The sequence below is a fragment of the Rhinolophus sinicus genome, chromosome 8 (assembly GCF_057876585.1).
Source record: "Rhinolophus sinicus isolate RSI-liver-muscle chromosome 8, RSI-T2T, whole genome shotgun sequence".
Classification (NCBI taxonomy): Eukaryota; Metazoa; Chordata; class Mammalia; order Chiroptera; family Rhinolophidae; genus Rhinolophus; species Rhinolophus sinicus.
The window spans coordinates 60,239,039-60,265,662 of record NC_142508.1 but is presented as its reverse complement, the minus strand read 5'-3'; the positions used below and the strand labels follow the sequence as shown (position 1 = coordinate 60,265,662).

The 26,624-nt window shown below is 43.6% G+C and overlaps 2 protein-coding genes across 8 annotated transcripts in view; one reads left to right on the top strand and one right to left on the bottom strand.

The window, feature by feature from the left end:
- WDR59 (WD repeat domain 59) overlaps positions 1–11,783 on the bottom strand; it is a 65,358-nt gene extending 53,575 nt beyond the window's left edge. For both annotated transcript variants that reach the window (XM_088800232.1, XM_088800233.1), the window contains exons 1-3: positions 11,610–11,783; positions 7,090–7,139; positions 958–1,093 (exon numbers count right to left, since the gene is read on the bottom strand). In XM_088800232.1, coding sequence (XP_088656358.1) covers positions 958–1,093; positions 7,090–7,139; positions 11,610–11,663 — 240 coding nt within the window. In that variant the 5' untranslated portion in view covers positions 11,664–11,783. The remainder of the gene's footprint in view (positions 1–957; positions 1,094–7,089; positions 7,140–11,609) is intronic.
- Positions 11,784–21,466: 9,683 nt separating this feature from the next.
- ZNRF1 (zinc and ring finger 1) overlaps positions 21,467–26,624 on the top strand; it is a 95,373-nt gene continuing 90,215 nt past the window's right edge. For all 6 annotated transcript variants that reach the window (XM_019710556.3, XM_088800235.1, XM_019710539.3 and 3 more), the window contains exon 1: positions 21,467–22,512. In XM_019710556.3, the coding sequence (XP_019566115.1) occupies positions 22,089–22,512 (424 nt within the window). In that variant the 5' untranslated portion in view covers positions 21,467–22,088. The remainder of the gene's footprint in view (positions 22,513–26,624) is intronic.

Below are 26,624 nucleotides of genomic sequence, written 5' to 3'. Positions count from 1 at the left end.
TCCTAACACACAGGAAAGAAACGGAGAACGGGAAAGCAGCAGACTGCCTGCCCCTTCTCCTTCAGAACACTCTTCCCAACCAGTTCAACCTCACACATCCTTGGTTAAAGGCAGACAGTCAGATTCTATTTTAGGAATGACGGAGAAGAGAAGCTTGTGGTTCCTTCTAAAGCTGACAGTGTTGCTCTTCTTTCTTAGATGCTTTCCTCTCACACACTGTCATTCCTGATAAGAACAGCACCAGACAGCACTGTGAACGGTCACATCCCCTGGACAATAAGAAGCGTGCCTTTAAATACTATCCTTCTGGCCCAGTGCAAAAGGAGCCCGAGGTTGAGATCTCTAATCGTTCTAGAACAGAATGCTCATAGAGAATTTGGTGAAAGGTACCAGAAATGATCTCCCCAGAATCCTTTTTCAGTCATGAATCCCTTGGAAAACCTAATAAAATGTATGCATCTTTTCCCTAGAAAAATTCATAGATAACCAGACACATAAATTTTCAGGGGGTGAACTAATCTAATGAATCCCAATCAGGAAAGAACCCCTTCCTTTGAGGGGAAGAGTATATGGAATCTTCTAATCCCTCTGAAAGCAATGAAGGTCAATCCCAGACCAGCTTACTAGTTTCACCCTTAGAATGTCTAGTTACATTACTGCTAATGAAAACAGGTTCTCATCACACACAGAAATGAAGGCATCCACCTGTGTCCCTTTCAAAATCTGGATTCAATCCTTAGAAACGCAAGGTCTGACACCTACAATACCAGCAAAACCTCTTCACATATATCTTTTTTTCATCTGTAATTTGCCTCTATCTTCCTTGTAGAACCATCCACATCTTTTTTCCGCCTGCGAAATGAGGGTTACATTCTCTTTTCTACCTCAAGACTTATACCTGCCAGCCCCAGATCACATGTTTAAAAGCCTTCTCCTGTCCTTCTTAAATAAGCTCACCGAAGCTGCAAAATAGTGTGCGAAGCTGTCATGAGGATTCCACTGCACAGCTCCAATGTCCCATTTGCTCTGGCGAGAGATCTTTCGATGACCTTCAAAAGGGGCATCTAGATTAACGATGTATAGGAATCGGCGGCTAGGAGAACAACATCAACATTATGACAATACAACAGCATTAGCATTGAGATACAAAAGCACATTTAGAATTACATAGTTTGCAAGCAGTGCTCAAAAAATCCCCAGAGGTAGATGACCATTTATCTACTCTGAAAGACATACAAGTGACAAGAGTAACTCAAGGAGGCTGGTCGGCAAATGGGAGTCACATCCCTGCGAGAATCGACCTCTAGAGGTGGTCTTCCCTACCACACCCACCGCACCCAGCTCCAACCCAGCCCTCACCCAGCCTCTTCCAATCCCCCACTTGGGACAGTCACTGCTTCGACATTACTCCTAACACGCGCTTTGCATGTTGACTGCAGCATTTATCTCTGAGCAGCACTACGTACTAATGTTAAGGCTCTCGTCCTGAACCAACTAAGTGTTTGGAGTATGGACCAAGTCTCGAATATCTCTGTATGTCCAGCATCACTAGGCCCAGTGCTTTGTAATCAATAAATGTGTGCTAAACACATCACGTATAGCTTAACCAAACATCCTGTGGAAAATCTCAAATTCCCTTGGAAGTCAACTAACTAGAAAGGGAACTAAGTTAAGTCTATCCAGAGGGCAAATAATAACAAAAAATAATAATTAATAATAAAAATAATGTATTAAGTGCTAATAATGTTCAAGATGCCAATCACTATAAAGGATCTGAAAACAGGGATGTTCTGTGTTCACCTATTTTCCTTTTTTTTTTAGTGAAAATCTCTGGTGTGTGAATCAACGTCTCAGCAGCCATCAGCTCTCGTTTCATTGTTAGAGGATATCGCATATCAATGAGGACAAGTGGGCTCAATAATGAAGAAAAAGATTACTAGTCGCTGCTCAGAAAAGCTAAGAAATGGAAAGTAAAAATAGTATGGAAAACTCTAGCAGAAACCCTAGGAGGGATGGTTAAGGGAGAACTGCTAAGTAAGACACAGATTCACAGAACTGGGACTTCTAAGAAAGTTACTGCTAAATAAAGATCTAGAATCTCTGACCTCCTCTGAAGGAATCACCTGATCCTGCGGCAGGCCAGCTGACATCTTGCCATTAGAACAAGAAACAGGAAAAGGCTAAGAGCTGTACAGATGGGGTGTGTGTCGGCAGGGAGTTCAGAGAGACATTCCAGAGCAAATACAGGACAGACAGTGAGCACTTCAGGAAAAAGATGCCTGATTGAACATAAGTGTTTTTATCTTCATTCCCCTCTGAAGACCGACTGAAATAAGAGTAAGAACATAAAAGAGAGAAACCCACAAAGACAAAGACAATGAGACAGGACCAGCATGTGAATGAACAGTAACTGATCTAGGGTAAAGGCAGCTAATGGCCACGTGCCGGCAGGAGTGAGTGAGAAGCAAGGTGATTCACGGCAGAACCCAGGACTGCTCAGGCTGGAGGCTTCAGGCTACAGGCAAGGAGAAGGGAGAAGGCTGGAGAACCGAACGCAGAACAAACCAAACCAAACAAGAACTGGTTGCAAGAACACTAAGGAGAGTGGTTTAAGCCCCGGGGTCGGTCTCTCTACCTCTTCTTCACTCAGGTGGAGGGGTGGGTGATGTGCTTTGGAGAAATTACTTCAGAGAAGGCCGGGCTTGGGACAAGAGGCCCGGCAGAGAGTAAGTGAGAGGGGCTGAGTTCAGAACAGGACGTGAATGTAAGACCCTTAGGCCTCTCCCCTGATTCAGCACTCAGAACGCTGAGCTTTTAGTCTTCAGACAGTGACTAGTGACAGGAGGATTCTTCTCAGGAAGAAATCAGCTCAAGAAAAAGAAAAAGCAAACAAACAAATAACAACAACAACAAAATCCTCCAACAAGAGGGCCTGGTTCCCACCTGATGTCCCCACAGTGAACCCCATCACCGCCCATGTGAACAGAGATTCCAGCCATTCTCTCACATTAACAGAGGTTGCCAGGAGCATCAGAGGAAACCTGAATGACAGAGGCCAGCATTATCGAGAGAAAGAAAAAGGAAATGAGGTTGGCACAGAGGAAAGAAAAAATCCTAGAATTAATATGCTCAGAGAGGCAAAAGAAGACAATATAAAGAACAGAGACCAAGAAAGAGCTCTTAGAAACTAAAATAGTTTAAATAAAGAAATCTGATAGAAGGGTTAGAAGTTAAAGAAAACTACCAGAATGCACAACAAAAAGACCAAAAGAGAATCCATACAGGATATTCGACATGACTAATAGCAGCTCCAGAAAGGACTGAGAAGAGGAAATGGGGAGGGGGGGGTGTTTTCAACGACATAAGGCAGGAAAATTTCAACTATAAGACACAGATTTCCGCCCTTCCCGAAAGTGGCCTGACATGACCTCTAAAACAGTTCACTATTCACGTGACCCAGAAAATCCCACAAAATTATGCCAATAAAGAGGTTCAAATCTTGGGGTTCTGTACCGTCGCAGATTTGGCGCTAGGAACATGGTGGCCACTGCCCTTGGTAACAGAGAAAGTTCCCAGAGCTCCCACGTGCTAGTGCATGCAGCGTCACTTTGGGCCCTCGACCCCCTTGGCATGTCACCTTCCAGTTCTGAGTCGTAGGCCCAGCCCCTACGGTCCTCCTTTTACTGTGTGGCCCCCAGGGGCAACTCTGACAGTGAGAGAGCACTGGTGGTAGCCAAGTCCGATCACTATAAACAAAAAGGCCACCAGAGAAAACGCTGAAATAGGAGTTACGGATACATGGGGTTTGCTGGATGAAATACAAGCAGTTAATTTTTGTAATGTAGGGAGAAAAGCCCAAATTGCCAGATTACATGTGTAAATCACTAGGTTATGGCTTTTTTCTTAACTGAAGGTCAAAGGATTGGAAACAAGTCATTTTTTTCTCTTGTACATACGTAATGTGTTATGTAAAAAAGTATTCAGACTGATAATTTTAGTTAAGCATAATGGTATGGCTGCAATTTTTAAAACTTTAATCAGTGTTTTGTCTGATTAAAGCAGGCACCAATCAGGATATCTCCTAACAGGTAATTTACCTCCTAGTTCCATCTAGTAATCCTTACATTCTCAATTTTCATCTCTGGGAAATAACAAGAAGGGAATATAATTAAATTGGGAATAATCTAATCATTGTTGTTTAAATGGTGTCAATTCTCACCAGGAAAGCCATTTTTTCAGCCTCCGAGAGACAAAATAATGCCTCTACCATTTTCTACCTAGTGATCTGAAAATTGACGTTTTAATTAGAAAGAAGTCACTAAGCGTCAGGGAACTTATATACCACTATCTATGCAGCATTGTTATAGTCTGATTATTTCTGTGTTTTGACTATAATTTTCCTAGTGCTTTGAATAAAATTTTGTTAAAAATTTAAAAAATTAAAAAGATTTAAATCTTTGTGTTCACTTTAAGACCGCTGGTAAAACTGCCCTAGCAGGCAATTGAGGGTATGCATATCCAAAAAGCCACCAAGTATCTGAAGGCTGTCACTTTATAGAAACAACGTGTACCTTTCCGTTAAAACGGTGGAGTAGGTAGGTGTGCCCAGGCCAAACAGTGGGGCTTGACGCAGGGTCGGGAGCCCAAAACAAATGCTGAATTTTTGCTGCACATACTTTAAAATGCAGAGAGTCATGCTGAACTTAAGGGCTGAGATGTAAATTCTCTGATCAGTGAGCACAGCCAGGTGAACAAAGCGCACAAGATGCTTCACAGAACTTATGGTGCTCATGGGCTAATGGGTTAACGCCTGCATGAGCTCACCCTGCCACACTGAGATGATCCTCACTGAAAAAGAGCAGATTGTTCTAAACCAGGAGAGGAGGTTGTACAGAAGAAAAAGATCTCCCAGAAGAAAATGAAGAAACAAAAACTTATGGCCCAGGAGTAAATTCAGTATCAAATAAATGCTAATTAACTGAAAGGGCCTTCCAAGGTGCTAAAAATTATTCTGTATTTTAATCTGAGTGGTGACCATATGGTGTAGATATCTGTATATTTATCGGAGTTGTTCTTTTATGCATACACTTTACTACACATATTGTTCAAGTTCAATATATGAAAATGAAATGGTGAACTTCAAGATCATGTTAAAAAATAATATAGATGTATACATATCTAAGAATACACACAAACAGGAACACTTCCATGATTTCCATTTACATAACCCCATTCTCTCCCAGAATGCTACGAATGAGCAACACACGCATAGGTGAATGCTGAGAAGTCTAACATTTTGAGACACAGTTATTCCAGGGTACCTGAGAGTATTTTACGGTACCTGAGAGTTGTTAATACAGCTACATGATACCAAGTGTATGTTATGCTTCTATTTGTTTAGATAAAACAAGTAATAATGTAAAAAAGGAGGGGGGCTGTAAGTGCCTGCACAATCAATGAAAAAAGACACACAAGAAAGCAATCACAGTAAAAATTTCACACATTAGAGATAACACAAGAGACAAACATAGGATTTTAAAGCTTCCAAAGAGAAAAAAAAGGTCACACACAGAGTCTAGAATCAGAATGACATAGGACCTCCCAACAATAACTCAGAAAAAGAACCCCAAATATTGATTAAACCCAACAATTGTTATATATTGGAAGAAGGGGGGAAGGCAGGTATATACGTAAATGACTCACAGAGCAAAGTAAAAGTGCTAAATCCTCATCTTCTATTGTAAAAAGTCAATGGATGAATCATATACTGTTTGGAAAATGGAGGCAATCCAAAAAAAGTGAGTAGGGAGGAGGCAGAAAAGAGACATACCCATTTTTCCTTATCTATGCACCCAGTGTGACACAAGAAAATGGTATGGATAATTGTCTCTGGGGAAACGGGTAGAGGGAGGAAGGAAACTTACTTTCCATTGTATATGCTTTCTTTGGTATGTGCTTGTCTTAAGGTAAGTCAAAAAATGATTTCAAAATAAAATAATGAAGGGGCTACCAGATGGCTCAGTTGGTTAGAGCGCAAGCTCTGAACAACAGGGTTGCCGGTTCGATTCCCACATGAGCCAGTGAGCTGTGCCCTCTACAACTAGACTGAAGACAACCAGCTGCCGAGCTGCCGCTGACCTTCCAGAAGGGCAGCTGGATGGCTCAGCTGGTTAGAGCGCAAGCTCTCAACAACAAGGTTGCAGTTCAATTCCCGCATGGGATGGTGAGCTGTGCCCCTTGCAACTAAGAATGAAAACGGCAACTAGACTTGGAGCTGAGCTGCGCCCTCCGCAACTGGATTGAAGGACAATGACTTGGAGCTGATGGGCCCTGGAGGAATACACTACATGCTACATTTATTCCCCAATAATATTCCCCAATAAAAAAAATAATAAAATAAAATGAAATAATGAAGTTAATAGAAAATACCTCATTGATTTATAAATGGGTTCATAAACAACCAAGTTAATGAAAATACTGCCAAATTTGAGAAGTAGGGGTATTAACCTAAAGCAATATGAAAGGGAAGGGGGAACTCTGACCATTAAGTGTTCTCATACTGGTACAATGTTAGGGTGATTAGCAATGCAGGGATGACCCTTAACTGCCAGAATCCTAAAAAGTTTGAGCCAGAAGACACTAGAGAAATTATGTAGTTCAATTTCTTCATAATAAAATTGAATTCCTTCATGAGAAAACCAAAGTCCAAGGAAGCCAATTGAGTAAATGTCCAGGGGCTCATAATCATTGGCACTGCCAAACGCGACCCCACATCTCCTCAGTCCTAGTAACCAACTACCTGTGAGACCACACCACACAGCATCTTTATGAAGAGTCTGTGCAGTAAACAAAAAATTGCAATTTCAAGACCAAACTACCAAGCTCTAAAATTTCAAAGGAATTTTATTGCTTACCTGTTAGGGCAGACAAAAATAAACTGCAAATAATCCCTCCAAGTACCCCTGAAGTCACTAGGACAGCAGAACTAAGCCCTATCACTGTAACCCTTAAATATAAGAGTACTTTCCAATTTCCCAGAAACCTCTTGATTTGCGATTTGTTCCCAGGTGTCATGGAAAGCTCACTTACCCAGAAAGCACCGCATGCTGCCCCAGACAGTCCACAGACATTGCAGTTGCCTGTGAGAGAGAACACAGATTCAGTTCTGCCAGGAAAGCCAGCTCAGGTTGGAGAAGGCAGGCAGGTTGTCAGTCACCTTGGGGTCTTCCTCTTCCCACCCTTTCAAAATCAGGGTCCTTCCAGCTCATGTGTCAAGGCCCTTCCTTAACATCTCAAAGTATTTTTTCACTAGTTTCTCTTAATAATTCCTTGATAATTTATCACCTATGAATTATCTACACTTCTAAAGTGCCTTCATTTCTTTAATACCTCCTAGGATAATAAAGTTGGATAGTTCACTGCCTGCTGTATGAAACCTTCTATTAGAATAGGGAAATCTGATGAATAAAATTGGTGTACCTTACCCACACACTTTATAATGTAAAATCCCAATCATATCTTCTTTCACCCTTAGTTTTTAGATACTGAAGTGTACTCCTAGGAAAGCAGACTATTTCAGAACTGCTCCCTGTCAAGAGATACCTTTTAACAGAAGAGAATAAAGTCCTTAACAGCCCTTGTTCCTTCAACTGCAGGATGGTGGCTTTTGTGGCACACTTTAGGAGTCATGTGACCTTCATGAAATGACACTACCATAGCATTAACAGTGACTTTTGATTCTTATTAGCCTGGAGAAAATGTAACTAATAATTTGGAAAAGATGGGCTAAATGATGGCTAATAAAAGATATCAATTCCATGAGACTCTGTAAGCCCCTTACACAAATTGCTACAGCCCTTCTTTTAAAAAAAAATCATGTTTAGGGCAGCCAGTTAGCTCAGTTGGTTAGAATGCAGTGCTCTTAACAACAAGGTTTGCTGGTTTGATCCCCACATGGGCCACTGTGAGCTGCGCCTTCCACAGCTAGATTGAAACAACTACCTGACTTGGAGCTGATGGGTCCTGGAAAAATACACTTAAATAAATAAAAGTTTAATAATTATTTAAAAAATCATGTTCATGAAGTCAGCTGTGTTCCTTAAAGCATTTGGTTTCACCACTCCAAAAAAACTAATCACATTTTATCAAAAGGAAGAAAGATTTCTACACGGAATTTCTGCAGAAAAACGGAGTTCATCTGGTGCAGTAGAAAAAGTATGCACAGGCTTTGGAGTCAGAACTAGGTTCAAAACCCTTCTCCACCACACCTCAGGCATACAACAATAAAAAACAATCCAGCACAACTCACTGATCTCTTATACTGCTGAAATTAGTCGATACTTTCTATTAGTTTTTTACTTGATCTGACTCCTCCTTAAAACCTTTGATTTCTATGACATGAGTCTTTCCTGAAACTCCTCCCAACTTTGGGCACCCCCCTTCCTGGTCTGTTCCTAATCAATCCATTTCTCCCTATCTCTGCCTGGGCTCAGGCCTTCATCAGTCCTCACTGGACAGGTACCCCAGCCTCTCACCAGCCTCACTCTCCACCCTCAGGGCTGTTGTTACACTTAAGCCTGGTTATGCTGCTTGCTTGCTCACACTCCTTTAGTGGCTCCCCACAGCCTACAGGACAAGGTCCAACACCCTTGGCGTGCCATTAAAGATCACTTAAGACCTCTTCTCTGATCACTTCTACAGGCTGTCTCGCATCTCTCCCCTCCCAAGTCCAGCCCAACACTCCAACCATGACGAATTCTTCTTTTTTTCCATTTAAGTAGAGTTGGTATACAATCATATATTGGTATATTAGTTTCAGGTGCACAATATAGTGATTCAGCACTTTTCTATCTTACAATGTGATCACCCCACTAATTCTAGTAATCATCTGTAGCCCTGTAAACTCACTGCATTTTTCACTACATTCCTCTTCCCCATTTTACCTCTTTTTGAGTATAAACTATTGAATCTCCACAACACTTTCCAATACCATTGCCACTAGCCACAAGTAGCTATTTAAATGGCAATTAATTAAAATTTGATTAAATTAAAAATACAATGTCACTGGTACTAACCCCATTTCATGTGTTTAACAGCCACATTTCCATCATCACAGAAAATTCTACTCGATGGTGTTGCCCTAGAAGATTATCTCTAAGTTTTCTTACAGTGTCCACATCCATTGATTCCAGGGACCACATACCGTGTTTTCCTCGAAAATAAGACCTAACCAGACAATCAGCTCTAATGTTTCTTTTGGAGCAAAAATTAACATAAGACCGGGTCAAAAAGACGCATTAGAGCTGATTATCCGGCTAGGTCTTATTTTCAGGGAAACACAATAAGAGTAGATCCAAGCAGCAGAGGTTCTTCACTATTAATCAGTGACAATATCTCCAGGTATTGATTTATAAAATAAATGCTTGTATAAGGTGTAAAAGAAAAAGAGTTTCACCTTTTAGGCTGGGGTTTTTCCACTGAAAAACCTAACAGCTTTTATTTTTTAAAGAGGCAGGGTGTTTTTAAAAGTTTATTGTTCTGGCCTTCCTCTTCAGAAAGACAATAGTAAGAGTTTCAACTCTTCATTTCTACATTAATGAAATAGTTCATAAAAAAGGGCCCCTACTCCCCCACCAATTACCATCAGAATTAACCACAAAACCATAATTAACATGAAGATGTACCTTTCCAAATGAACAGAAAAATCAGAAAGAAAAACAGAAACTCCCACAAGACAGTTAAATTACGCAATTTGCTTTATCCTCTGACTTTAACAACTGCTGTTTCGGTTTATTATCCTACTGCTTCATAGCATCCTAACCTATGTGTCTGCACCCTCTCTGCAGGTCTCTTCAATGACGTTTCTATAGGGAGGTTTGGTTTCTCTGTAAGAGGCTACTTGTACTTCTATGAGAATTAAAGGGTTTACAGATTAGTAGCTTCCAAATTAGCAGGTTCCATACAAGATTTTGTTCTTAATCCCCAGTGAAAGTAATTAACAAGAAGGGTAACAGGAATGTGGTTCGTTATCCCTAGCAGTCTGGCGCCTCCCCTGGGAGCGCAGGCCTCCCAGAGACAGTGCTGACAGTACAAAGTGCTTCAGAATTCTTTAATCCAAATGCTGCTGCTCAAATTCTCCAGGGAACTATGTATCAGAGAGCACCATAGAGCAAACTGGTTGGTGGCTCCTCCACTCATTATCTTTATGGCAAGAGACCATGGGATTTTAGAAAGAAGAAACCACAGCACCCCTTGTTGTAATCCCAATTTCCCTTCAGTATAAATCATCTGAGTTTCAACACAGCGCCTGGCACAGTCTGCACCTGGCAAGAGCTCAATAAATCCTTGTTGAATAAACGAGTGACTGAAAGCCTGGCACAGAAGGTATTCCATAAATACCGGGGGTGCCAAAAAAATGTATACACAAGACTTGTATTCATCTTTTGTTATCAGTATAATATCGAGTGTTACAAATTTCACACAGTTTTTTCCTTTCTTAAAATGTGTACACATTTTTTTGGCACCCTCTGTATTTGTAGCATAAAAAGCGAATCACCAAGACACTGTCCTAAGGTGCTGGGGGTACATGGTATTTGTTGAGGAATGACTGTATGACAGGCTCATAAAATATGAAGCAAGGTAGTGTAATGAGGCCAACAAGAGCCCTGCGGCCAGATGCCTTAGTTCAAATCCCAATGCAGCCACATAAGGGGAGCCTTGGCCAGGTCACTTGGGACCAGCCAAACAGAGATCAGCTTCCCCGTTTGGAAAAAAAAGGGATAACATCTATTTATCTTGCGTGGTTCTTTCATGAATTAGAAAAAGAAAATAACAGAGAAATCACTTAGCACGAGGCCTGCCATATGGAAGACAGGAAATTTAAAAATGGTAAAAATCACTAGTAAGTGCTAACGTTCCTTGAGGCTTACCATGTGCCTGTCACTGTACCACACATGCTAAATGTGTGAATGATCTCATAGTAAAATTCTCAAGCCAGCCCTTTGAGGTGAACAAACTAACGCGCAGAGAGTGAGGACAGGCTAGGGGCTGAGCCGGGATTCGAACCCGACAACACGGTATTTTCCACTATTCTAGCAGCAGCGACCACTTAAAAGCTTAGGCGCCGAAACAGGCACTATGCATGCAGTTTTGTTTTTTTAATCGAATCCACCCCCAAAGTCCTGTGAAGAAGCGTTAAGTCCACAGAGCTGTGAGGCTCAGAGAAGTTCTGCGTCTTGCCCAAAGTCACTAAGCGCGACCCTCAGCCTCGGGGAGCAAACACCCCCTTGCCCACCATCCGAGTTTGGAAGCTTCCCAGCACTCACTCGCACGCGATCTCTGCACTTCGGAGTCCAAAAGCAGACACCATCCCCCGTACCCCCCGCGGGGAACCCCGAAACCCTGTCGGCGCCCGTCCCAACCGCCCCCAATGGTCATCAAGGCTCCCCCTCGCCCGCTCGGGTCTAACAGCTCCGGGTCACCTTCTTGTCCACGAGCCCAGCCCAAGTTTGGGGGTCGCCCCGCCGCCCCTGAAGCTGACCCGGCAGCGTGGGGGGAAGGGAACCGGGAAGGGCGCATGCCCAGAAGGCTCCATTTGGCGACCAGCTCACCTGAGAGTCGCGAAACTCCACCACCACGTTCTCGCTGCTCCATCGCGTAGCCATCTCCTGCAGTCGGGAGCCCAGGTCCCAGAACCGCGCGTTCCCGCCACCGAAACCCACGTACCAGGGATCTGTAAGCCCCACGCACCCTGCGACTGAGCCCTGCCACGCCCCGTTCCCTTCTTCCGCCTGAGCGCAAATCATTGGCTGACCCAAACACTGACTCCGCCCCCTCTTCCAGACTCCTCCAATTGCGGAACCGTCCCTACCCAAAACAGGCACGCCCCCTCCACTTCCGTCACTCGGCTTGAGTCACACAAGCTTCGTCGCAGCTGCGGACACACGCCCCCTTCCTGCAAGCTGGGCCGGGAGTTGTAGTCCAAGGTCGAGTAGCGCGTGGATAACACAGGAAAAGCTCGCAGATTGCAGTTTGGCCGAGATGCAGTGCATGTTGTCTTCCCTGTCTCCTCGCTGGTGTCACCGGTAAGACCCAGGATGTCTACAAACCAAAATCCAACATTTGTGCAAACCTGCCATGAAGGCATTGAAAAGTCTGAATGTGAAATTTATTGTTTCATCCAGTAACAGCAGCGCCTGCCAAAGTGTCCAGGGACCCCAGTGAGTCTCCACAACCTTTTCATGGGGTTTCTGAAGGCAAAACAATTTTGATAATCATACTAAGACGTTATTTGCCTTTTTCACTTTCTTTCACCAATGTACAGTGAAGTTTTCCAGAAGCTACATGGTATATATTGTAGCAGATTGAATGGTAGAAGCAGATGTGAGAATTCAGCAGGGTTTGTTTTTTTTTGTTTGTTTTTTAAATTAAAGTTAACTGGGGTGACAATTGTTGGTAAAGTTACATAGATTTCAGGTGTACAATTCTGTATCACATCATCTATTAATCCCATTGTGTGTTCAACACCCCAGTCAGTTCTCCTTCCATCACCATATATTTGAAGCAGTTTTCTATTAAGCCAGACATTAAAGAGATTTGCCACTTATCCCACTGTTTTTTTAAATAAATTATTTTTCATTTACAAAATGTATTATTAATGCTAATGTGCATTAATGTATAAGTAAAATCATGAATAAATATATTTTAAATTCTCATTTTTAAATCTATTAATTACTATCAGTATATATAGCCCACATAAAAGTTGGGCAGGAGGAATCTTTAAAAAGTTGTAAGAGTGTAAAGGGATCCTGAGATCAAAACGTTTGAGAACTGCTGATTGCGCAATGAATGGTGATTAGCTACTCTTCTTTTGTCCCACGCTCTCAAATCCTGGCTTAACTGGCTTAGCTTCTATTTCTTTATAGAATGGGAAAATGACATGCTTGATTCATTTGGTTGTTACAAGGAGTTAAGCACAGAGCCTGGAATGTAGTCAATACTCAAGTGTAAACTATTTTTATTGTTGTTGTTGTTAATACTATCACTATTTCTATGTGCAAGGCATTGCCTGAGTAGAGATAAGAAGCCTTCCCTTCCCTCCTGGGGTATTGGATGTAATGGGGAAGACAGACTTATCAATAGGGTGACCAACGTATCCCAGCAAACCCTTCAATCCAGATAAACTGAGACAGTTGGTCCCTGTACAACAGGTATACACTTGGCAGAATGAATTGGGTTTTACAAAAAACTTGCAAGCAATGTGCCAGGAGAGGACATCCTAAACGGGGGACCTGACATAGCATCCTGAAGCAGGTGACATTTAAGCTTTTCAGTATAATTAGGATTTCCATAGCGTACACTGTCAGAAATAGTACTTCAGCATTGAAGTGTGAACAAAGATCCTTAAGTGTGAAGAGAAGGATGCATTCCAAAGACACAAAGCAGTTCCTCAATTAACACTCAGGGCACTGTGCTTTCTTTCAAAGTACACTTCACAATTTGTAATTCAACATTTATTTTTTTATTTAACATTTTCAAGCTTTGGGAGGACAGGGACCAGGTCTGTTTTATTTTCAGCCCTGCGTGGTGACTGCATATATAAGAAACTCCATGAATATTTGTCCAATGAATGAATGTGAAAAGCATATAAAGTCATACCCTTAGGCTGCTGTATAGGTCAAGGGATGCCTTCTGTGAAACCAAATGTAATTTTTAAAACTATTCAAAATCGTTACCTGCAATTCTTTACCCCCAGAAGGGAATACAGAATCACCAGTCTCCTTCAAGTCCCTTTGCTTTCTTTCCCATCCACCTATCAGTTATTCTCACACACTGCAGCCCTTAAAAAACTCCAGCCATGGCCTCCACGCTCCTATATTATTAGCCTTTCTTCCTTGTCTCCCACTTTTCTCCTAATTCTCTACCACAAAAGACTGCTCTAGAGAGAAGGGCCTCACCTCAGCTTAGCCAGCCCAGAGGGGGAAATCTTTTAAGCCAGATTCAAGGGCAGGGAGAAAGAAACAGAATACTTTCTAAGTGTCCTGGAATACGTTGTTTAAAGAACTTCTGTAAGGTTTTATTTGAGCCAAAGTGGTGACAATTGCCAGGAAGCAAGATCTCAAATGCTATGGAGAATGATGGTTTGGCAGTTTCTTTTTAAGCATTTGGAAATAAGGAGGGAAAGTAAGGAAGATTACATGAAGGTGGGAGAAAGCAAGGCAGTGATTGGATTTCAGGATAGTTAACAAGATTATGTGCTCTCTTGAGGGTGGTTATCCTTATTTCACAAGTGTGTTAAACTAGATGCACAGAAACAATGGACAGGGCTTGCTTAAGGCAAAGACAAACCTTTTACTAAAAAAAAAAAAGTATATGCCTGGGGCGTGACTACCCACCATGTCCTGCCCAGTTCATCCTGTGAGGTTACTTTCCCTAGAACCCCTTTTTTGTCTCTAATAAAAATTAATCAATTCGGCCGGCCTGGTGGCTCAGGTGGTTAGAGCTCCATGCTCCTAACCCCGAAGGCTGCCAGTTCGATTCCCACAAGGGCCAGTGGGCTCTCAACCACAAGGTTGCCAGTTCAAATCCTCGAGTCCCGCAAGGGATGGTGGGCTGCGCCCCCTGCAACGTAACGGCAACTAGACCTGGAGCTGAGCTGCGCCCTCCACAACTAAGATTGACTTGGAAAAAAGTCCTGGAAGTACACACTGTTCCCCAATAAAGTCCTGCTCCCCTTAAAAAAAAAAAAAAAAAAAAAGACCCTGACCCTAAAAAAAAAAAAAATTAATCAATTCATCTAACATACCATAATCTTATTTGTTTATTTCCCTATTGCCTGGGATGTAGTGGGTGCGCAATAAATATGCACTGAACAAGTGATTAGCAATTTAGCAAATAGTCAGGGCATATGGGAAGTTGTAGCAAGAAGTATAGCTAGAAAAGTTAGAAAAGGCTGGGGGGGGTGGGGGGGGAGAGAGAGAGAGAGAGAGAGAGAGAGAGAGAGAGAGAGAGAGTCCAAAGCTCTCTGTCTGTAAATAGTTTGGTAATCTGTTTCCCACTAAAACCTGTAGAATTGCTCTTGCCTGAACATTTCTGCAACCCTCCCCCACTCCTACCTCTTTAGTTCATGTCTGTCTAGTTCTGAAAATCTGCTTGTCATGATTCGTAGGCACAGAAAGTACTTGGGGTTTCAAGTCCTTGGTGCTCTGTGTTCTCTCAATGTTTTCTTTCTTAAATGTGAAAAGAGCCCAGTAGAATTTTTGAGAGAGGGAGCATGAACACCTTTCAAACTGCCTTCTTGGGCCCTTTCTTTCCATCTTCCACCCACATTGAAAGAGGGACTTAAGCTAAATCTAGAGCTCTCTGGCTGCTGCTTCATTGCCATGTACCTCTGAGATCCACCTATGAATATCCTGTCTGAATCAGAAACGGGGGACCGTTAGGAGTCCCTTGTCAAGTAGAACTCAACCGGCTGACCAGGCCCCAAGGCCCTTATAACCAAGCAATGCATTTTCAGAAGGTCACTTGCTAGGAAAGCAGGATCTCTGGCCAACCTAGAAATCCAGGGCTTTGGCTGGCTCTTATCAGCAACTACTACAGTAGACTTGCAAGTTTGAACAGAATCCTTTATCTTTCCAGTCCTGTTTCCTTTTCTAGAGAATGTGAAGTTTAGCTGACCCTTCCATCTGTTTACATCTGAGAATCTTGGAATCCTGTCTGGAGCCCCACTAGTAATTTCCCTCTTTTCATCAGTCAACAAATATTTGTGGACATGCCCACTTGTTCAAGCTCCTTGCTAGGTGCATTTGGTTGCCCATTACCCTGATTTCTCTCTTTAAGTTTTCTCTTTTCAAACAAAACAATAAAAACGTAAAGAGTTCTGAGTGGTCTGGGAGGAAGTTTCTTACTGGGAGTCACTTGTCTACCCCCAGAGGAGGTGCTGGGGGCTCCCTCCAAAGCTGTAGGGAGCCTTCCCCACTCTCAGGCTCTTGGAGACAGAGAGGAGGCCACAGGTTCCCCAAAAGCTTCCCAGGAGCAGCCCTAACAATCCATTGCTCCCATTTTCTGACTTATATTCTTCTGGAGATGTTTAAAATTGGGTTTTGCAACAGTTATGCACTCGTGTTTGCAAGTTTTGGCAACACTGATCTTATCAGCTCTTTCTCCTGACTGTTCTGGTAGGTGGGTCAGTGCTTTATTAACCCTGTTTCACAGCTGAAGGAGAGCCAGGAAGCAGTTCACCCAGGGTGGGTGACAGCATGAAGATACGAGATAGAAAAATAAAGATACGGAGATAGAAAAATAAATAAAACAAGAGTCCCAAATCTAGCTGGGGACATTTCTGCATCTGATAGCCTTGCATTGAGACAGTTCAAAAGACTTGACACTTCCCCAGACCCATTAACTTAAAACCAAGAACCCAAAAGAGAAACTTGGAGCAAAACACATACTGGATTCTTGATGTAACAAATGACACATTGAAACTAATCTGAGGCTGCAGGTCTCTGTGGATGCCTGTTGCTATGCCTTGAGTCATTCTCTCCAAGATGTAAAGGATAGAATCAAGTTACTGGATGAAGAGCTTTGTATCTTAATATCTTCATTTCAGATGGGAAAATTGTCATGTGAATAAGTGCACAAGGAGATAACAGGGACATTGCCTGAAAAGGGCTGTGATTCAGGGTCCCACAGGGCACCTAAACTTGTTGTCATAACATTGCAGAGAGTAGAGGCTTCACCCTTTCAGTTCAGGCCCTCAGCTGTTCAGTGGTGCCAGATGTGAGAGAGACTGGCTTATGATAACCATTAGACTGGAATATAAATGAAGGGCAGACTATTAATTTACAAAAAGAAACATAGCTATTAAACAGATCTAATCTTTTTCACCCCAAAGCATACAGAGAAAATGAAATTGTTAACTAAAAATTATTTGATGAGCATGTATAAAGGTTAGAAGTTCTGCTCCTACCAGCTATGTGACTTTATAGTGTGCCCGTGGTATATACTTTATCTATCTATCTATCTATCTATCTATCTATCTATCTATCTATCTACCTTTCTACAAATTTACAAAAAATGGGTCAAACACAAATACAAAAAGGTATATAATGAAACAAAATGTTTCTTATCCATCCTGTCACCCAACTCTCCAGTTCCTGCTGCCCACTCCCCAGGGGACTACATTATGCTCTTTCGTGTTTCTATCCAGTATCTTTATGAATATATAAGCTAAGAAAAATATAGATCTTTATTTGGGGAAGAGGGAAGTTTCTGAATTTTGCAAGTCTTAGCATCTTCAGTGCTCATTAATCATTGGTCATTATTGTTGTTGTTTTTAATTTTTATTGGGGAATATTGGGGAACAGTGTGTTTTTCCAGGACCTATCAGCTCCAAGTCAAGTCGTTGTTTTCAATCTAGTTGTGGAGGGTGTATCTCACTGGCCCATGTGGGAATTGAACCAGCTGCCCTGAGGACCAGCTTCATCTTTGGTTCCCACTTCCTTTCATTGGAACTCTATTGCATCCTTCAGTTCCCTGAAGATGCCGTGTTCTCCAGGCCTTTGAACATGCTGTTCCCTTTGTTTGGAACATTTTTCTCTTCTTGAAACACAGTTCACGCCTCTCACCCTATTCTCTGGCTAATCTCCAACTCGTCTTTTCAAGTGTCAAACAGAAAACCCCAGGCCCAAAGTGGCAGGACTCCTGCTGAAAGCTTATTACACCAAACCTAGATTTAATACCTGATTCTAATCGCAGTTTCAACCTCTCCCAGAACATCACTTAATCAATCAGTCTGGAACTTCCTGATCAACACTAGTGAGGTAATCTGCCTGAAAAGACCCCCTACCTCCCCCTAAAGAAAGGTGTCCTTGCCTGAAATAACCCACTTTTTAATTTTTTTTTTTTTTTTAAAGATTTTATTGGGGAAGGGGAACAGAACTTTATTGGGGAACAGTGTGTACTTCCAGGCCTTTTTTCCAAGTCAAGTTGTTGTCCTTTCAATCTTAGTTGTGAAGGGTGCCGTTCAGCTTCAAACTGTTGTCCTTTCAGTCTTAGTAGTGGAGGGTGCAGCTCAGCTCCAGGTCCAGTTCCCATTGCTAGTTGCCAGGGGCGCAACCCACCATCCCTTGTGGGAGTCGAACCAGCAACCTTGTGGTTGAGAGGACCATGCTCCAACCAACTGAGCCATCCGGGAGCTCAGCAGCAGCTCAGCTCAAGGTGCCATGTTCAATCTTAGTTGCAGAGGGCGGAACCCACCATCCTTTGGGGGACTCGAGGAATTGAAGTGGCAACCTTGAGGTTGAGAGCCCACTGGCCCATGTGGGAATCGAACAGGCAGCCTTCGGAGTTAGGAGCATGGAGCTCCAACCACCTGAGCCACCAGGCCAGCCCCACTTTTTAATTTCTTAGTCCCACCCTCTTTCTGCTTATAAAAGTCTTTCATTTTGTACAACTCATGGGAATGTCCTATTTCCTAGATGCGATGCTGCCTGATTCATGAATTGTTTAAGAAAGCCAATCAGATCTTCAAATTTACTTGGTTGTATTTGTTTTTTTAACAAGATCTTGGCTTAGAATCACTGTATTTGTACCTGTCTCCTTTCATCGGCACCAAGCTCTTTCGCTCTCACAGTAGTTTTACTTTCATAGCACTTAGTCATTCATTCATTCATTTGACAAATATTTATTTAGTGCCAACCACATGCCAGGGACTGTTTTAGGCTTATTATATTGTCACTGCCAGCTTCAATACTATAATATATATATATATATATATATATATATATATATATATATATATATGCACTGTAATTCATATACCATAAATTCACCCTTTTAAGTGTATAATTCAGTGGTTTTTTAGCATATTCACAAGGTTGCACAACCTTCACTATCATCTAATTCCAGAATATTTTCACCACTCCAAAAAAGAAACCCATTAGCAGTCATTCTCCGTTCTCCCCTCCCCCAGGTCCTGGCAACCATTAACCTTTCTATCTCAATGGATTTGTCTACTCTGTGCATTTCATATAACTGAATATGTGGTCTTTTGTGTTTTGTGATTGGCTTCTTTTGCTTAGTATAATGTTTTCAAGTTTCATCCATGTTGTAGCACATATCAGCAATTCATTTCTTTTTATGGCTGAATAATAGTCCATGGTATGGATATACCATATTTGCTTTATTCGTTCATCAGCTAATAGACATTTGGGTTGTTTCCACTTTTCAGCTATTTTGAATAATGCTTCTGTAAACATTCATGTACAACCTTTTCTGTGGACATATGTTTTCATTTCTTTTGGAAATATACCTAGGAGTGGAATTGCTGGGTCACATGATAATTCTATGTTTAATTTTTTGAGGAACTGCCAGACTGTTGTTTTCCACAACAGGTGAACCATTTTACATTCCCACCAGCAAGGTATAAGGTTTCTGATTTCTGCACATCTCAGCAACACTTTTTATTGTTCTCTTTGATGTAGCCATCCTAGTGGGTATGAAGTGGTTCTTCTGAAGCTCTGTGAGAACATGGACTCCATTTGTCTGGCTCACCACTGTGTCCCAGAACCTAGTACAGTGCCTGGCATTTATTAGCTATTCATATTTTGTTCAATACACTAAAAAAGTGTTGAATGAATAGGTAAATCAAAAGCTACTTAGATGGTTACAATACTTACTGTGTATTTATCTCCTCAATAGAGATCTGTCAAGAGCTCTGGTATTCTTTTTTGTGCACAGTACTGAACTACCCCTCTTCTGTTACCAAAGCCATTCTTCAGGATGGAAATTGCGTTAAATTCAAACTTTCTTGTTTTTCTTTAGATCACTCATTTGGATCTTAGGTGTGCACAAATTCCTGTTAGGCACTTACAGATAATTTCTTGGGTATTGGAACATTTTGTTTTTTTCCTACATTCATTTCTCCTCCAGGACGCTTCCTTCTCTTCTGTTTGCTCACTCCCAAGCACTCCATGTTTGCAAATAGTCCTCCTCCTGTTTCTTTCCAAGCTGGTCTACTGGGACAATCGACACCTCTGACAGACTAGCCCTTCTTTTTCTGGTTTTCTTTCACTATTGCTCTACACCCTTGTCAACATAAGAAATGTCCAAACCTGTACAGAATTTTTATAAGAGTTAATTTGAGTCAAACTGACAACAATTGTTGGGAAGCAAGTTCTCAAATGGCAGTTTTGCAACTTCTTTTATACATTTGGAATTAAGGGGGGAACATAGAGCACATGGAGGTGGGAGAAAGCAAGGTACAGCATAGTTAACAAGATTATATGCTCCCTTGAGCGTGGTTGTGTGCTCCCTTCAAGAGTCTGAAAAAGGTATTTCAAAGGTGTGTTAACCTAGATGCACAAAAACAATGGACAAGCCTTGCTTAAGGCAAAAACAAACCCTTTACTAAAAAAGTTGTATGCCTGGGGTGTGACTACCCACCATGACCTGCCCATTTAGGAATTTATGATCAGATCACCCTGTGACGTTACTTTTTATTAGATGTATTACAGTGCCCCTTTTTTGACCACACTGTTTTTGGCTCCTTGATTTGGAAGTCAGTTAGGCCAGGGACTGGGTGATGCTCACAGCCAGCACTCAGTGCTTGAAAAATAGTGAATGAATGAATGAATGAATGAATGAATGAGACTATGTGAGAGGGACATATTGCAAAATGAAGACTTGATCAACAAATATTTATTGAGTACTCACTTTGTCCCACGTCCTGTGGTGTATGCCAGGATAAAAGGTAAACTAAGCAGGAGGGGACCCACCTTGAACAAGGGAGTTTCTAAAATCATTAGGTCTAGCTGCATTTTTCCATTTCCATATCTATATCTTTTTACCTTTTATGGTACAACTAATGATTTTCAGGATCACATTTTAGCTAAGGTATCTACTCATTCGCTTTAGCCTCAAATAGGAAGTTCTGATCTACTGCCAGCAAAATCCGGAATCACAAGTACCCCAGTGCACTGACTGTTTATCCCCAAACAGCTAAAAGTCCCCCAAACGCTAAGCTTCCTGATCTTAGGGTCCTTGGACGGGGAATCTCAGAAAGAACGGACAGCGTGTCCACCAGAGGGTGCTGTGGGGGCAAATTTGTGCTGGGAGCGGAGCTTGACTAGTGACCCTCAGAGCCAGGTAGGCGTTTTTGAGAAATCTTCAGCCTTTCTTGTGTTTCCTTCCCACCCATTTGGGCCATAGCCGCCCCTCCCCCTTAGGTGGTTCCCCCATAATTATTAGCCACTTTGAGGGACTTAAAGGGTGCTTGCTTTGAAAAAGGCGTTGCTTCAGTTCGTGATACCCCGTGCCTCAGGCCACTGGCCCGCGGGGGCTGTGTGGGTGGGGGCCTCCAGGGCGTCAGCAGCTGGGCGCCGCAGGGGCCGCGAAGGGGTTAAGCCGGCGGGGGGGGGGGTGAGGGGGAGGGGGCGCGGGCCGCGCCTGCGCTCTGCCGCCCTCCATTGTCTCCACGGCGGCGAGGAGCGCCGGCGAGCGCAGCCCGGGACCCAGCAGGGCGGCACGGCTGGCGGGGTCGGTGGCGGCTGGTGCGAGATCGCGACGCGACGCGACCGCGGTTTCCCGAGCTCGGCCTGGCCGCCGAGCGCTGCAGCTCGCCCGAGGCCTGAAGGGTCCGGGCCGCCGTCCATGGTCGCGGCGTCCTGAGGTGGGGGACGCGCCCGGCGCCCCCAGCCCTCCTCCGCTTCCTCCTGTCGGGCGGGCGGCCTCCTTCGGCGCCTCCTCGAGCTCGCTTGCCGCCTCCCTCCTTCCTTCCCTGCGGCTCCCCCGGCTTTCGGGAGCCCGGGGGCGGCCTGTGGCGCGCCGAGCTCGCGCCGGACTGCGCCTCTTTGGACCTTGAAGGGAAACATGCGTTTGGCTTGGATCGTTTTAAATTCTTAGTTTGGGATCCCCGCCCGCCTTCCTCTTCCGCCCCGCGGATTTTCTTTTCTTTTTTTCCCCCTTTTTCCTCTCCCGGTCTCCTTTTTGACTCCCTCCCCCTTTATGCTCGCCCAGCCCTCCACTCGCTGCTGAGAAGTGGGGGAGGGTCTCGGCCTCCAGGTTCCCGCCCCACCGGGGCCCGGGCGAGTATGGGGGGCAAGCAGAGCACGGCGGCCCGTTCCCGAGGCCCCTTCCCTGGGGTCTCCACCGATGACAGCGCCGTGCCCCCGCCGGGAGGGGCGCCCCACTTTGGGCACTACCGGGCGGGCGGTGGAGCCATGGGGCTGCGCAGCCGCTCGGTCAGCTCCGTGGCGGGCATGGGCATGGACCCCAGCACGGCCGGAGGGGTACCCTTTGGCCTCTACACCCCCGCCTCCCGGGGGACCGGCGACTCCGAGAGGGCGCCAGGCGGCGGAGGGTCCGCGTCTGAGTCCACCTATGCCCATGGCAATGGTTACCAGGAGACGGGCGGCGGTCACCATAGAGACGGGATGCTGTACCTGGGTTCCCGAGCCTCGCTGGCGGATGCTCTACCTCTGCACATCGCACCCAGGTGGTTCAGCTCGCACAGTGGTGAGTCCGCGGATGCTGGAGGCCTTGGGGGGTGGAGTGCAAGGGAGGGCGCACTTGGGCGCTCAAAACCTTGGCGCGCGTGCGAAGGTTTGGATGTGGAGTGCACGACCTGAATCCGTCTGCCTTCCCTGGGTTTCCCAAGTCCAGGGAAGATAGGGATACCGACCCTCCAGAAAAGAGGCTTTCTGCGAGGCTGTGGAGCTGGGCGTTTTAAGACTTCAGGCGTTGGTTCACTTGTGGAGAGTGAAACATGCCTACTGAAGTCCCACTTATTGGCATTGCCATCCTCAGAGAAGAAGTCTGGCCTGGCTTAAAGCAGGTCGGCCTCGGTGCTTCCTTTCTGTCACTGCAGCATTGTGCCTACCTCACCTTTACAGAGAGATCCAGTTTGACCAAGCGGTGTCTCCCAAACAAAGAGTGTGAAAAGAAATAAAATTGGGGGCAAGTGGTGGTTGGATTAGGGCTCTCACTCTTGCAGGTAGAGAGGGTTGCTCAATTTTGCCACCCTGCTGGAGAGATGTTTGAATTGTTTAAAATGGAGCAGCCAGCAGGCTGCTGGCATAGACAGGTGTGGCCTGCTGATGGAGGGCCCAGCCAGGGAGCCTCCTTCCAAGGCTTTGCAGGACTAGGGTTCTGGTCGCCCGTGCTGCATGCATTAGGCTTGGCTCAATGACTCTAACATCCCTCCATCTTTTTTCTTCCCCTTCATGCTAAGAACTTGGTCTTCCTGGTAATTGGTATCTTTTTGTGACGGAGAGGTGGAATTTTATTGCCAGGCTGTTGGTACATGACAGGAGAGGAGGAGGATTCAAAGAATCTGGATGAATTCATGTTGTGAACTTCTGGTGACAGGCCAGCAAAAAGCTGGAGGAGGATTTCCCAGGCTCTGCCTGGCAGGAGCTTCTGGAGGAAAACAGGTCTGTCTGCTCAGCTAACCTGAGAGGCCAGGTTAGGCTTCTAGAAAATTGGTCAAAAGGGGTGTGGGGCCACTATTTACTAATTGGCTTTTATTTCTGGAAATAGTCTGGATTTTTTTCAATTCTATAAACTTTTAATTTGTGAAATAATTTTTTTTTGCGGGGAGGGGAGTAGTGACTGATTTCAGGTAACACTTGAAAGTGGCTTTTGATTTGCTGGGATGGTATTTTAATCCCTAAACAAGCCTCTAGATATTGCTGATTCTCTGACCTGCACCAGACTGCCCTGAATGAGATACAAGGCATGACTATCTTTGACACTTTTAGACATTTGATCAGCCTTAGGCACCTTGAAATTAATAATCTTTCTTATAAAATTTGGTCCAGAAAGAGTCAGCTAAATTTGTGAGATGATTGCGGTTAAGTTTTTTTAAAAACTGCCATTAGTATCTTATTTTAAACCGAAAAGCACTATGAGAAGATTCTCTAAAATCACAGAATTTTGTGTCGCAAGACAAATGTAATCTTACAGAGGCTTGTCTAGAGAAGGAGTTTCCGGTTTGCTAAAATTTCTTGCCTGTCTCTTACTAGAAACTTCTTTTTCCTTATTCCACCACCAGGCTTCATGCTGGAGTTGTGAGCTTACAAGTTGATTCCAAAATTTCAGATTCCACAACTGTGAAACCATAGTTTAATTTTTTTTTCTTCATCCAATTGTGAGGGTAGGGAGTGTGCTATTAAGGTAACAGGTGAGTGATAGGAGAGATTAACGGGAGGGAGCCAATAGCCGTTAATAGCCACTGAATCATGGGAATACTGGAAAAGTTGGAGCAAGGGATTAATATTAAAGCATGTGTTGGGGGCTGCTATTATTATTTTGGGCAATAACATTCTTTACAGGACCATCCTGTCCTTTTGCAATACATTAAGCATACTTGGCCCTGTCTACTAAATGCCCCTACAAATTTCCAAATGCTCTTGGTGGGGGAGGGGGAATCCACCTTGATTGAGAACTACTGCTTTAAGAATTCGTTCTTTCATTCAATTAAAGTAATTAGTTTTTCCTATGCAGTTCATTTGAGATGAACTTTCATATTTCTGCTCTTCTGCAGTGGTGGTTCTATCTACCTTTCTGGAACAGGCCAAGGGATCTTCCTCTCAGAACATCCCTTTCCTCTCTTGTTCATTGCTGTAAAAAGAGAAACTTACTTCCATTCTAGAGCCTTTGAATAAGGTCTGAGCAGTTTTTGCTCTTGTGTCGTGAAAATAGAAGGATAAGCTTAGATTTTGGTGCACAATTAACTAGATGCCTGGAAGTCGATGCCATGCTCTTGCTTGTGTTTTCCACGTGCTTTGGAACTCGTCATGGGCACAGAAAATAGTTGTCAGTGAAATAAGGGGGGAATTCAGTGTGCAGGAGGCTTCCTTAAAGGGAGTGAGCTGATGTATCAGGAGGTGGAATCCAGGGGTCCCAGCTCCTCCTCTAAGTTTCTGTGACCTTGGGCCAGACACATCTCTCTTGAGCCTCAACTTTGTTATTTTAAAAATAGATGTGTAATTCTCGGCAGCCAGCCTGTAAAAGTTGTTTCCCAAATCCTGTGAGGATACACAGCAGTCACATTTGTCTTCTCTTGGTTCTTACACTTTCTTGGTCTGTGACCCTCTCACGCCCTGTTCCCTATGCCTGGAATGCTTTTCCTTTAATTCTGTACATGGATAGCTCTTTCTGATCCTTTAGGGTTCAACTTCAATTTCTCTTCAGAGCCCACTCTTAAAACTTGGCTCCCTCCTGTTAATCTCTCCAGTCACTCTCCTGTTACCTTAATAGCACGTATACTTCATAAGCATCTGATTCATGTTTACTTTTTCTGTTTAGTTTGACTACATTTTAAGCTCCGTGAGAGCAGGATTGTGCCTCGTGATCACTATTGTAACTTGCATTGTGTGTGCCTGGCACAAATACTTGTTGAGTGAATACATTTGAGTGTCTTGTGTCCATCGTCTCATTTAATCCTAATTATAACTCTAGGAGGTAAGACTTTTTATTCTCATTTTACAGGTGAGAAAACGGAGGTTTAGAGGGGAGATTAAGGAACCCACACAGGTCAGATAGCTAATAGGTGATGGAGCTGGGATTGGCAAGTGTCAGAACCTGGGCTCTGAATCATTAGTCTGCTCCCTCTCATCCTAAAACAAAAGGAAGCTGTAGGGTCCTGGAAATTGTACTGTGAGTCAGAGGATGAGGCTCATCTCCTAGTTGGGCTACTAAGTAACTATCTGATTTGTGGCCGTGGGCAAATGAGTCGTTTAGCCTCAGAGTCACCTTTTTTTTTTCTCCTCCACCTATGTGATGGAGATAATACCTGTTCTGCTTACCCTGCTGGGTCTCCTGAGGTAGTATTTAGAAAAGCCAAATAACATACAACTGGAAACTGGTGTTCCTATAGGGACACTTTTCCTCTAGTTCTCTGCCTTCTCTCATCTCAGAATTTGCTGGGCAGAGAGATTTAGAACTGTGAACTGTTTCCCCAAAATGGAAGGTAGTGCTCTCTACTGAAATCTGACCTAGTGCATTGATGGGCTGTTCATAATAATGAATGCCATTGAGAAAAGCTGCTTTATAGGATCGGAGTTAGAGAGTCCCTTTCTACATTAAAATGTAAGTTTCTGCTGTAAGGTGTTTAACTCCTAATAATGTCCTTTGTATCTCAGAATATGGATTTCTAGATGTGGGGGAAAAACAGAGGATCCACCATGTTGGAAGGAAGAGGGTTTCCTGTTTTCTGGGTCCTACTATAAAATGGCTGGTCGTTGAGGGTTTCACTCGAATTCGTTAGTCATATGTGTATATACACATGCATATTCAGAAAAATCTAAACTGTTCTCTGTTGTCACCAAGCCATCAACAGGTGAATAGAATGTGACTTCAGAAGTCTTTAAACGTGCTAGCAGGATATCTCATGGGTTCTTTTTTGCTGTCACTCTAGGGTTCTCAAGTGATTTAATTTTCTCTATTCTTAAATAATTAGGGAGAATTGCCAACTCCATTGGAGTGGATCAGAAAGTGTCTTTGTGCCTCACCATAGGTGTACTAGAGGTAATGGTCCTCTACATGGTTTCTGGAGAAGGAAAAGCATTCTGTGGTTTCCAAAGAGCATGATGGGTCCCCTGCCCTGCAAAAGTTCTATTCTTAAT